This window comes from Drosophila tropicalis, unplaced genomic scaffold (genome assembly GCF_018151085.1).
Source record: "Drosophila tropicalis isolate 14030-0801.00 unplaced genomic scaffold, ASM1815108v1 contig_158, whole genome shotgun sequence".
In the NCBI taxonomy this organism is placed as follows: Eukaryota; Metazoa; Arthropoda; class Insecta; order Diptera; family Drosophilidae; genus Drosophila; species Drosophila tropicalis.
The window spans coordinates 6,485,731-6,500,140 of NW_027172602.1; the positions used below are offsets into that span (position 1 = coordinate 6,485,731).

Consider the following 14,410-nt stretch of genomic DNA (forward strand, 5'->3'; position numbering starts at 1 on the left):
AGAAATTGAAGTCGTTCACAAGTTGATTGACAAATCGTATTCGTAACCTATATGAATGTACCTTTCATGTCGACCACCGTTTGTGTCTGGACGGGCTCGATAAAAGGATTGTCATGATGTTTAATCTTGCCAGCTTCGTCCGTGCACTCCAGACCAATTTCCTATTAACAAATAAACGGAGAAATTTGTAGATTGTGTGAAGATAATGCAGAGAAGAGTATTCAGTGAATTCCGACTTACATAGTCTCGATGCTCGAGCTTATGATTGGTATCCATGCAGGTGGTGGCACCATTTGTGGCCCCCACTGATTGATTGCGTGAATTGCGATTACGCAATTTACTCTCTTTGGTCATTGTGCTGACGCCCATGACGGCCATGCCGCCCAAAAGATCGCCATGTGAGGTATACGATATTCTGGACTGATGCGAGGTATACGATGAGTGTCTAGAGCCTATAGAGATGGGAATACAACAGAATGTATTACGATCGATTGATCAATTGGCCTTGATTAGTCAAAGCCATTGCTAGTCTACCTAGATTGCCATAATAGACGGGCACAATAATGGCCCCATTTTCTTCTGACATGGGCGTCACCGCATTCGAGTCATCGGCATAGGGCAAGTGTTGCTGTGCATCCTGATATGTTGATAGTACCAACGGCTTACGATCGCTACCCGGTATACCGAAACGGCCACGTCCATTCCGTATCGTGTACTGCGATTGGGCGGGGCAGTTAATTTAAATTGTTGATTACAAATTGTTTATATACACATGGATATTGATGTTTATACATATAGATTTATGGACGCACACACTGCTAAAGTTAGTTAGGGCTAATAAAAATTAGATTAACTTAGATGGGCTCCATTTATGATGAAATTAAAAGCCCTTTGTCGATGTGATATGATCAGAAACGAAGGCGAAATAACATTAAACAAAGTAAACACTTAGATGACACAACAGAAATTACAAAACCAAAAACACAAAAAATACAAAAACAAATATAGTTAAATCAATAATTTGTATAGATCTTTGTTTCGTGTACATGAAGAAGAGTGCACAGCAACAACAGACATTTCAGACGGACAGTAAGTACATGGGACACAGTACAGTAGAGTACAAAACATTTAGCCAGAGGTTGCATTGCATTTATCATATTTGATCATTATTTATCTCTCTAAATGAGTGCAAGGACACTTTATTAAACAACCAAAAGACGAGATCAGTATGAAAAGAAAACTAAATAAAAAGTCAAAAGAACAAAATGACAATAGAATATGTACACATATACATATATATATATATATATATATATATATTCTATATAGTTATATATATGTTTATTATTTATGTATGTATGTATGTATGTATGGGTTACACAATATAATCACACGAAGCGACATGATTACATACATTTATTATCCTGGAAAAAAGTTCAAACTGATAAGAGAAATTCAAAAATCAAATACGAAAACTACTATATAAATACGAAACTTAATAAACAAAAGCCAAATACATTGACAACATGACGGTGACAAGTGACAAGTGACAGACGCAGTTTATTTTAATCAGTGTGTGTGAGTGTTTCTGTCTGTGTGTGTGTGTGTGTGTGTGTGTGTGGGTGAGAATGATCCCATTTTTACATTATTAAAACCACACACCTAAACGAAATAACGCACAGAAATGATTGAAGGATTTCAAAAATTTTCTTTCGTTCTTGAAAAACTGACTTTGAAATACTCTCTCTTTCTTTAAATATCATTTTTCTGCCGAGGCAACTCAATACTTAAACTCTTGTCCAAAAACTAATTAGGAGTTATCTTCTTTGCCCTAGCATTTGCTTTGGTTTCACTCAGAAAATATGGATTTTTATGGCTTTAAAGTAAAGAGTAAAGATCTAAGATACTTCCAAAGAAAATTTTATTATGAGAATCAGAGACTTTAAGTTATTCAGTATTTTTTGTGTTTTTTGTGAGTATATGGATAGATCAGCAAGTTATATATGTATGTAGGTATGTATGTATATACAATATAATAGACAATTAGATTAACAGATTATATGGTATTATAGACGATTATGATTATATGAATAGCATGAAAGATATGAAAACAAAAATAAAGAAAGAAAACTGTAAGACCAAAATGATAATTCAGTATGAAATATGATTGTAACTAGCTATGTCACCTACTCATTTGAGTTTAACTATAGTTAGGATTTTATTGCTATTGCTTTTGTTGTTCTCAATGTTGTAAGTATATAAATATATATATTTTGTGTGTGTGTGTGTGTGTGTAAGTGTGTACAATTTCTGCCAAAGTTAAGTAAATTACTTTAAATTTATATCATTAAATACTGCCTACTAATGATCATTTGATAAAATCTAGAGACTGTGAGATCTAGATGTCTAGATATGTATCTAAATGAGAAGGATGAAAGTACAAGTATCTGTATGTGAGTGTGAGTGACTGTGTGTATGTGAGTGTGAGTGTGTGTGTGTGTGTTGGGCGCTTACCTTGTGAGAACTACGTGATCCCCTGCGTATGTTAAACGGTGAACCAGGTAAGGATAAGGATGTCTAAGTTTTGTTGAATACATAGTTTTTTTTTTTTTTTTACAAATAAAATTTTAAATAGAAGAAGAAAAAGAAAAATTGAATCAAATAACATATATATATATATTTGTATATATGTATATTCCTCATTTCATATCTAGATTATATGTATGTATATAAATACTTCGATTTTATGTTCTACTATTTGAAAGCAAAATATGTTGAAATGGAGGTTTATTTACTTATGTGTGTATCTTTGTGTGTGTTATAGTGTGTGTGTTTTTTTAAATATTTAATTCATTTGTGTTTGTTTTTGTATATTTGTGTATTGTATACTACAGCTTAGCATTTCATTGATAAATAAAGGTAGGAAAAAATGTTCATTTAATTTAAATTTTTCGCTTATATTTGTTACTTAAGGTGTAGAGCAGGGAGATGTTATATATGTATATATACAATATACCAACCAACTATGTACAAAAACAATAGAAAAATTTCAAATATAAACCAAAAACCAAACTTAAATGAGACAAACAAATCCATCAATCAAAAGCTCCCATCAACCAAAAAAAAAAAAGGATTATTGATTTATTCTTCTTATTATTTTGAATTGAATTGTAATTTTCTACCGACTAAATATATATGTATATGAATACGGATGCAAAGAATCTAAGTTATTCTACGCTTTTCACATTAACAAAACAAAAACAAAAACAAAATATCCCACAAAATAAGAAGTATTTATAAATATTAGTTCTATCTATCTTTCTATTCCCCCTATCAGCACTTGGTACTTTTCTCTTTTTGTTTTGTGTTCTTGTTGTTTTCAGTGTATTTTTTCTTTGAAAGGGTTATAGTTAGATTTACAGGGAGACAGATAGATTGAGAGTAAAACCTACCTGAGTTTGAATTGAAATTCTGTAAATTTACTTCTTTTTTGCAGAGCAAATTATGAACAAATATAAGAACTAGCTACATAGCCAGCGAGTAGCTAGTAGCGAATAGAAAATTAGCGAGTCAGCGAGCGAGCGAGCAAGAGCCACACAGCGAGAATAATTATTGGATAAATAATATGCTATAAAGTTGAAAAAACTTTTTTGCCTCTTTAATGTTCGTTTCCTTATAAATGAATCTTCTTTTGTGTTTTAGCAATTTTGAAATTAGCCTGAGCTATGTATGTTTACTTGGAATATATCTGAAATCTAAATCGATCTTGCAGTGATTTGACATGCACTTTATATATATGTATATGTATGTATGCATAATACTCGTGCATTTGGATTCTCGTACAAGTTGTTCTTGCAGTTTTCAAAGTGTCTCTATGAAACAAACAAGTTTAAGGCCTTTGGCGTTTAATATGTTTGATTTGTTTGTATGTTTGTATACAATATTTGATCAATATTTAAAGTTTTATTCGCCAGCAAGAGAGCGAGATAGATATAATGAGGCAAACAAATACAAAAAGAACAAAAAAAAAAAAAAAAAACAACAAAAACAGGGAACACAAATAAAAGAATACTATATATTTTGGCATATACATACATACATATATGTATGTATATGTGTGTGTATTATAAATATTTTGTAGATGGCGGTAAGCAATGCATTGCCTTGGAAAAACGACTTGGAAAATTAGAGTGTGAGCAATAGCAATAATTGATTGGGTGTAGAAATACATACTATATTGTATGTATGTATGTATGTATATAAATCTATATGTACAGTTGGCACTTTTCCTAGCTACATTGAATTGAATCAATCGCTTCTATGATTTCCCAGATGCCTTGCCCAGTTGCCCAGTTTAAGTTGGTGGATTTCCTCATCATTTTTCACGGCAACTTGGTTCCCACATTTTCTCTTATACGAATCGTTATTCATTATTTCAATTGTTGGTTGGAAGAAGTATTAAAAATGTAAATGCTAAATGCTAAACTTATTATTAAATACACATGCAACTAATGACAATGCAGTCAATAATGTATTAGATTAACTAAAGTAGCACAAGCAACAATAGTTATAAATATTTAGAGAGCGAGCGATAGTTGGAAATAACTTTTAATAATCAAAAACGAAAGAGGGAGAGAAAGAGAAGGTAGAACACAAAAAAAAACAAAACAAAAAACAAAACAAAATATTATGGATTATACAAATAAAATACTGAAAGTACTAGAAGAAAGCTTTCAACTTGTTGTTGTTCTTGTTGTTGTTGCTATTAATAATAAAAATTTTGTTTTCTTCTCGGTTTTTGTTGTTGTTGTTGTTATTGTTGTTGTTGTTAAGCAAAAGGCAAAAATTACTAGCCATAAAAGGCGAAGAAATCCTTAATTTGAATTTACTTTTGCTGGTGCATAATTTGCAATTTGGCAAATCATGATAGAAATGTTTGTATGTATATAAAAGTATATACAGTAAGCATGTATTGAATTGTTTAACTAATTTGTATATATGGAGAAAAAAAAAATATAAATTTAGTCACCTAAAGCATTCCGAGCAAAATGGAAATGGGAAATTGACCCGAATTCAAATCGAAACAATCGAAATAGAAATCATTAAAAATTATTTAGAAAGCATAAAGGACAAAACAAAATTTAAGTTGTTAACTATAACCACTCACACTCATACACACACACACACAGTGATACTCACACACACACACACACACACACACATACACAGAAAAATACACATGCACTAATCATTAATAGTCATGGGCCAATCAAAATGGCTGACTCTCTCATGAAAGTTTCTACTAAATAAGTACATACGAGAGCTATTATAATCTATCAATCGAAAATCAATATCAAAAGAGTTGATTATAAGTTAAGTTCTATACATACATATATATGTATACATAAAGCCATAACACTGAAAGAAAATGGAACTCTTAAAGGAATATACCACACACGCTCACACACACACACACACACATTGACAATGAATAAACGAAAAGTCAATTAGAAGAGAGGAAAAAACAAGGTCTGAAGAATTCGAACCCGAAGAGTATTGCATAAAATTTAAGGCTAATTGATAACTTTGATACGAAGTCAAACGAAACGGAACAAGACCCCACACAATATATGTATGTATATTAATATACTAGTTTGTAGTACTATGATTGTGATGCAATGCAAGCTAAATGAAAAGAGAAACAAAAAAAACCAAGAAACTTAAAAAAGAAAACAAACTCAAAACATAAGACAAAACTTTGTATAAATGAAAAACGCTTAATGGCTTAATTTCTGTGGGTTTCCTCTCTGAATTATGTCTGGATTAATACACATGCATACATACATATGTAGATACAAACATACATACCATGTACATAAGTTCATAGATATGCATGTATGTAAGTACCTACATGTAATTATGTATGTATGCGAATATATATTTTTCTTCTAAACGCTCAAATCAATGCCGAGGACAAAAAACAAAACGAAAAGAAAAGAAAAGAAATCATATCATAAATAAAACACAGAAATTGCAAAAGAGATAAGAGAAGAAACTAAAATATAAGGGAAAAAACTGCAAAAACAAACTGAGATCAGACGAAAAATTATATAAAAAGGAAAACAAAATATATGCTGCGCTCGGAATACTTACCGTGCTCACTTTACGAACTTTGGTAGCTTGGTGTGCTGTAGTAGGTGCTGGTTGTCTTTGTATAACGCTCACCGACTCCGACTCCACTTCGACGCTGCGTATGGACATTTTCTCCTTGTTGTTGTCATCGTTGCCCTTCTCGCCACCCACAAACAGCTCATAGCTAATGCACGAATAGGTTGGACTCTTGGCCATTTCCGGATGAAGAGCTGCTTCCTCGGCGGCAGCAGCATCGGCAGCGGCCTGTGCCTGGGCATTGGCTCTTTCCTCTAATTTCGCTGCCTTGGCAGCTGCCGCTTCTTCTGCTTCCTATAATAATGAAATTTTCGGTTTTCGAGAGACACACAGAGAAAGAAACAGAAAGAGAGAGAGAGAGAGAGAGAGAAAGAGAAACAGAGAGAGAGAAAGAGAGAGAGAGATGGAGAGAGAAAGGGAAAGAGAAAGAAAGGGGGGATATGGAGGGCGATCACATCAAATATTACATTACACCAAATATGCATGTTTAAGTAAGTATATATATATATATAGGTATACATATGTATATATAGGTATGTAGATATGTTAAAAATGTATATATTTATATGAGTCACAACACAGGAGGACAAGGATGTAGGAGTAGCAGTGTCAATGGTTTGTGGAAAAAGGAAGAAAAAGAGCGCACCAAAATATTTATTTATATTCCATGCCAAAAAACTTTCCATACGTTTCTTGTAAAAGTCTTCTCGTATATCCCTTAAAGGGTATGTTTAATTTGGTGTGCAACGCACCGAAGCAATCATCTCCGACTATATACATAAGTATTTGAGTTTTTGCCATTAATAACTGTGAGAAATTTGATCTTTGTCATATAGTTTCAAGAAGTTTTCCTTTGAGGAGTTCTTAATAATTCGGAGTTTTTCAAAGTTGCGAGAAATCTCTTTTCTCTTTTTCATTATCTGAATATTTGAGTTTGTAGTTTGACTATTTTTAATTCCAAGTATTATCTAGACTTGAGTCAATTATATTTGTTATCATTTTTTTTAAAATAAATTACAAGTGAAGACGCTGATATACGTTGTTCAGATATTGGTGGCAAGGCGCAGGATAAGGATTAAGGATGTTGGATGGGAGATGAATGGTTAATCTATATATTTTATATATGTGTATATAAATGTATTACAGATAGATATATATTATACAGTGCTGTGCAATAGAACAACTTGAGTATTTATTTGCAGATAGATCAGTGAATGTAAAATATTTATTAAAAATGTTTCCCTCAATTGTGTTTGTTGTGCTCTTTGCGTTTCTACCTTCCTTCTACCAATATTTTATAGCCAACCCATTAGACCCATTAACCAGTAATGTTTAATTAAGACTGTGTATCATTTCTTTTTATATTCTCCAGTTCTTTGTTATATCCCAAACACTCGGACATACAGTGGCTGATATATCCAAAGGCCATGTGTGAGACAGAGATAAGGCCAGATTTTGGGCAAAATATCTAAAAATGTATTAACTAACGCTACAATCCTTAAACTCTCAAGATCACAAACAATATCTAGAAAATATTACGTCTATATTGGAGAAATATTTGAATCTTGAGTCGTCAAAAAAACGTTCTGAAACTGCTCTTTTGGAAAATTACAAAGCAGAATACTTCATTTACCGTTTCAGGTAGAAAGCAAAGCTCAAGTAACTCTCAAATGAACTTTTATTTGAATGCAAATCCATAAGTTTTAAGCTTCAGCATTATTGAAAATGTTTTAGCTGGCATACTGTGCGTATACGTTATAATTGGCTAAACGACAAGAGGTAATCAAAAAAGGCAGTTTATCTAACCGATTTTGGTTTTACGTTTTGGTTTCTGTATTGGAAAAAGTTAATTTTTTTTTTTTATTTGTGTGTAATAAAGGAACTAGATGTGCAATAAAGCCAAAATGCGAGGGTCACTAAGCATATTTTGAGTCTTTGCTCTAGACACGCCTCAATTCTTGTACCCCTGACAATAAGAAAACAAATGGCACCAGATGCCAAAGTCATGAAATAATAACATTTCTTTCCGAATGAAAGAACTGCATTCGTTCAGTGATTTCAGTGGGAAAAAAGACTCAAAATTTGAACTATATAGTGGCCCTCGAATGCTGAAGAAAAGGATTTGTGAATGCATAGACCAAATTGACATTTATAGAAAAAATTCGAACTATGATTATTGTTGACTTGGATTATTATTAACTGTATATTTTATGCATATTATTGATGTATGTATATAGGTATCTATATGTATATACGAATGCAAGGATAGACGATGCCTGTGGTTAGATGTAGTATATGTGATTGGCATAGCAACTACACGATTTTATATTGCTTGAGGATAAGTACATATATATGTGAATGGGTATTGTACACATATATGTATGTAAATATGTATATATATTTGGGTACGTGAACAGGGGGGGTAAAGCATATAGAGAACGAGAATAACAGAGGCATAGAGATACATAGAGACAGAGAGAGAGGTAGAGAGAGAGAGAGAGAGAGAGGGAAAGTGAAATATTGTGATAGATAGTGACAGAGAGACATCTAAGTGTGTAATACATATATACATACGAATACAGATACAGATACAGATACAGACACAGATACAGATACGGATACAGATACGGATCTAGTTTAGTAGTTTGAATTAATATTGTTGTTTGATATTGAAGAAAAGGAACTCTGTTATTGGCTGCTGATAAGTAAATATTTTCAATACTCAATTGGCCCACAATTGAAATTGAAATTATCTACTCAGATTTATGGCGGATGGCGGGATGGGGGGATTTCTTTTTTTTTTTTTTTTTTTTTTTTACTATTTATCTGTTTTTTTTTTCTTGCTTTTTTTCGTTCCAGGCCCGCCTTTTTGGTTTTCTACTTACACGTATTGCCTCCTCTTCGGCAGCCTCTTCTTCTTCGGCCTTCTTTTGCAATTCGTCATATGACATGGCAACAATGGCCAAAATCAAATTCACAAGATAGAATGAACCTAGGAAGATGATGACTATAAAGAACAGCATATGCCAGGGTCCAGCGGCACGCAAAACCAGCTGATACAGATCCTCCCAAAAGTCCTGGGTCATCAAACGGAAGGCAGACAGAAACGCCCAGCCGAACGAATCGAAACTGGTATAGCCATAATTTGGATTCGGACCGAATCCTTGCAGACACACATAATCGTCATCACATTGGCTAAAGAAGATAAATATATATGGGGGAATCCATTTTGAAGTTATTCTCAATCATAAAAACGCATTATTACTCAGTTAATCAATCGGTCAGTCAATCAATCAATAGATGTATTAATGATTTAATGAAACTTACCCAGCACCCGATATATTGCCGCATAGGGGAAACGATATACCCTCATCTTCTGAATACCAATTCGAACTGTTCCGATTATGATAGTCCCAATTCTCGTCCGTCAAATTACCCCATGAGCCATCCAATGGAAATTTCTTGATGCATTTCTGCGTTAGAACGCCCATATAAATTTGTAGGCCCATTAGGGCGAACACCGATAAGGAGAACATTGTCAAAATTATCACATCGCGTAGATTTTTCACAGATTCAATGACAGCGCCGACAATGGTTTTCAAGCCTAAACACAGTGGAGTATATCAACAACGATACAAATGGAGGAGTGAATGATAGATAGATAGATAGATAAATGACTTTAATAATTCGTTTATACAGTTAATAACTGTATATACACAGCATTTATGTATGTATGTGGTTGATCTAGTCTCAACATATGTATCATACCTGGCACAATAGCTACGGTTTTCAGAGCTCGCAGCACTCGAAACGTTCTTAAGGCTGCTAGATTACCTAAATCTATACCCATCGTCACATAACTGATCCACAAATAAACGAGCGAGTAGAGTTATCGAGATCATCAATAGAGTTGTTTGTTATCGTTGTTGATGGTATTTATGGTATGTACATATTGGGAAATTGTCATCAAGTATTAGTAATTACATATCGGAATAAACAAATAAGCTACATTTTATATACACAGATATCTATACAAATATATTGTATATATATCTATATATATATATTTAAATTTATAAATTGTATAGATAAAATTGCATTTATGTGTGTATATGTATATATATTTATAATGCATTCATATTCATAATGCATGTATGTTTATTAATTACAAATGTTTGTGTACTAAAACATAACAAAAGCAAATGCATAAATCAAAAAGAATTAACCTATGCCATTAAAGAGTTTATATATTGTAGTATATATCTCGAAGGTTCTCGACTGCCAAAGATATCTAGAGATACATAGAGATTCTAATTTCTGTTTTTTCTTTCTTTTTTTGATTGCCAGTGGTCATTGAACAGCGGGAGCATAAAAAATAATCTAAATATTTGGGCACGCAAAATATACTTATCGACTACTGTCCAAGCCCAGAAACAAGAACAAGAACAAGACCCAGACCCAGATATGTACATATGTATGTATGTATGTATGTATGTATGTATGTATGTATGGAGCTGGTAGCAAGCAGGGTCACCAAATTGTATCAAAAATTGTCCAGTTTGTATTCATACGTCATCCTTTGGGAATTTAACATTTTTTTTCTTTCCTTTTCTTTGGTTCGCCCATTTATTTTTCATGAATATTTATCGATTTGCCTATTGGCCTATTCCCACACCAACCAAGCAGCCAACCAGCCAACCTACCGATCCCCTCCTGCACCCACCAACGGCCATTGCGTGCAATGAGAATGCTGTCATTTATATGTACTTCCATGGCATGGCCTTAAATTGCCCTGCATTCTAATTTAGCCCTCTTTGAGGGCGCCAATCCCCCCTCACTTCCCCCTCACATACGGGCACCAACACTCCGCCATGCGCCTTCGCTCCGTGCCGCCCCACAACAACAAACAAAAGAAAAGGGAATTCAAGTTAGGCGCCTAAAAGTGAGCTTTAAAAAACAAAACCCCAAGGCTGGTCGACTTAATGGCGCCGCCTGCCGCCAACTGCCTGCACGAAAAGCCAACAAGAAAGGGGAGAAAAAAAGAAACGATATACAACAAAAACAAGAAAAAAGGGCAAATAGACAGCCCACCCAATAAATGGTTAAAACGAAGCACACAAAAAGCAATGAAATGAAATTGTCACGAAACAAAGAATAAAATACCAAAAAATTTGTTTATGGTTTTGCTGTCTGTGTGTAAGAGTTGGTAGTGGATATTTGTTTTTGGTATTTCAAATAATCATAGAAAATCCTCTACTTTGTGTCTGTATGTATTTGTGTGTGAGTGTGTGAGTGTGTGTGAGTGTGTGTGTGTGTGTGTGTGTGTTGGGCGCGTCATTAGCAAGAAGAAAAAACACACACACACATATACAAATATACACAAGAAAAATAAATCAATAAAAATGCTCAACTAGCGCGACTTTTTGTGCCAGCTCTTTGGCTTACATGGCGTATGTGTAATTTTAGCTGCCGTGACATTTCATCATGTTTGCATGTATATGTAGCCCTATGGCCGTGTATGTGTATGCGGACATTATTTTAATACATATTTACATATATGTACATATATGTCTGTATGTATAAGTATGGACTTATTTCCATGTCGAAATCAAAGTAAAATATCCTGTAACTCGACAAGCTCTAGAATTTCAGCCATTTTTTTTAAATGCATTAATTAAAAGTATGAAAAAAATAAACATAAACTTCAACAGGCGTAATTTCACACGACATGACGTCTGCATAATGTAAAGCTAATTGGCTACTGTCAATTAACTAAATACTAATCGAATAGTAGTCACATTTAAATTTATGAGCAGAAAAAGATCTGGATTAGTATCAGGAGAGTATCCAAATGTAAGATTTGGGGTTTGTTCTGAGCATGAACGACAAGAAGAAAGTGGAAATCAAATTTCCTGCCTTTTGTTCTAGAAACTTTTTGGCAATGATGGAGCTCTGCCGCTGGATCCGCTTCACCTTGGCATAAATATTTGCTTAATTTATTTATTACGTACTAATTATGCACCCTACTCACACATCAACACACACAGACTTACAAATGTGCGAGAGATGTATAGGTGTAATTAAAAAATAGAATGTATGTATTTATTATGAATGTGGCAAGTAAAAGTGATTTTAATTTCCCGTAATGTGTTATATATTGTTTGTGTTCTTTTAGCATAAATTAATGAAATAATTAATCAGCTAATTTGATAATTGAAAGAAACAAAATGTTTATAGTAAAATGCAGGATTATCAATAAGTGAGTAAATAGTGAAAGGAATGTGGATATAGTTTGTTAAATAGCTACAACAAGTCAATTGATTTGGCCCAATTTATTGACTTGAGTTGGGCCAAAGCAAATTGGGTGAGTAAGTAAATCAAACAAATAATCAATTGAAATAGATAGATCATTATTTAGTTAATTCATATTAACTCACGCTAAAGCTATTACTACGAAGTCCAGCCAATTCCATGCATCTCTAAGATACGTAAACGGGCATAAAATGAAACCTCGTGCCATCACTTTAACAGCTGATTCAAATGTGTAGATTCCGGTGAATATCACCCTAAAAACGAATTAAAGCGAAATCGCATCGAATTGGAATTGCCTTCTATATTCATGTTCATATTCATATTCATATTCATATTCATATTCATATTCATATTCATATTCATATTCATATTCATATTCATATTCATATTCATATTCATATTCATATTCATATTCATATTCATATTCATATTCATATTCATATTCATATTCATATTCATATTCATATATATATTGTTATAAGGCAAATTTGTTGTATTTAGAAGAACAATAGATAATTTCAAATTTGTCTGATTTTATAATTTCGATATTACCATTCAAACAAACAACAAAAAAATTGTTCACACATACACACACAGGAGTATGAGTGTGTATGGAGCAGTATGAATGTACATACATATGTAGGTATATAGTATTTCACGGTGGAGTATTAAAGAGTCGTTAAAGAATGAAAGATCTGCTTAGATACATACATACATGTATAATATATATGTTATGGCTAATCAAATTAATTTTGTGATTTTAAATTAGTTTTCTTTTCTTATATAACTTACAACTTAACTTACTTAGGACATACCATATGTATGCATAATGGTAGGTAGATGATTAAACTAATCTCACTTAAGATTTTGTTAAGCCATTAACTTTGGTATTCCTGTATTTCTACATTCTCGCATAAGGAACCACCTGTCTCTTTATGTATAGACTAAAAGATAAAACCAAGGCATTTTCACACACTCACACAGTACGTTTGGAAAGAGTATTCATGATATCGTAGTATTCATTGCGTGATGATAAATTAAGATATCGGATTGAGCAATATTTATTATGCAATAATCTTCGGCAGTAGTTCCGGTTGAGCACATGGCATTTAGAATGAGTTGTTAATTAGGTGGTCCATAAATGTATGTAGGCAAATAAGTACATATCTTAGGGATTAGCCATTTATGTGCAGTTTGCTGCCTAAGATGAATAGCGGTTACATCAAAGAGCACTTGGCCAAGATGAAGATAGACAGACGAGCGAACAGGTGGACAGGCGGACAGACGGACAGGCAGCTGAACGAGCAGGCAGACAGTCAGTCTTGGACAATCGAACATGGCGCCGCTTAGACAATTGTCAATGTCAATAATGGTTAATACTTAACCTGCCTGATGCCTCAGGCTGATGTCGATGCTGGTTGGTGTCAGATCAATATAACGACCTTCACTTCCATGTGTGTGTGTGTGTGTGTGGTTAGCCATTTGACTGATTTAAGCCAGGCTAAGCAAATGCATAGGGCTGGCTTACAGACAGACGAAACGACAGCCCGATTGACGAATAGAACGAAGAACAACAAAGTTGTTCAGTGTCTTTACACACTAGAAAAGTCCACACATTCAAAAAACAATCATTTTTAGGTCGGGAAGTCATTAAGGAAGTTATGAATTTATTTAAAATTCTCTTGTGAAATAAAGGGAAAAAGGGCATTTCGATGTCGACGCCGTCCACAGGTATAAGGATATTCATTTTTTTTTATTTTTTTGTGTCTTGTGGGTATTCTTCTTCTTCCAAGTGCAACTAGTTCAAAGTCATCGTCGCTAGCTGAACGGCCAAGGGGGATATAAGGAGAAGGAGCGAAGGCATTGTGACAAAGATGTGGGTGAGCTATGGCGTTTGACCTAGGCCTCAATGCCTGTGAAGGACACTTGA

At 33.5% G+C, this 14,410-nt stretch overlaps 1 protein-coding gene across 50 annotated transcripts in view; it reads right to left on the reverse strand.

Moving 5' to 3' along the window:
* Window positions 1–14,410, reverse strand: part of para (paralytic) — a 71,720-nt gene that overhangs the window by 38,632 nt on the left and 18,678 nt on the right. For 30 of the 50 annotated variants that reach the window (XM_068297693.1, XM_068297605.1, XM_068297438.1 and 27 more), the window contains 9 exons: window positions 12,606–12,734; window positions 9,937–10,028; window positions 9,496–9,772; window positions 9,054–9,363; window positions 6,154–6,462; window positions 2,515–2,577; window positions 535–715; window positions 241–452; window positions 62–161 (listed from right to left, as the gene is read on the reverse strand). In XM_068297693.1, coding sequence (XP_068153794.1) covers window positions 62–161; window positions 241–452; window positions 535–715; window positions 2,515–2,577; window positions 6,154–6,462; window positions 9,054–9,363; window positions 9,496–9,772; window positions 9,937–10,028; window positions 12,606–12,734 — 1,673 coding nt within the window. The remainder of the gene's footprint in view (window positions 1–61; window positions 162–240; window positions 453–534; window positions 716–2,514; window positions 2,578–6,153; window positions 6,463–9,053; window positions 9,364–9,495; window positions 9,773–9,936; window positions 10,029–12,605; window positions 12,735–14,410) is intronic. The other 20 variants (XM_068297657.1, XM_068297624.1, XM_068297614.1 and 17 more) reach the window with 2 other exon arrangements.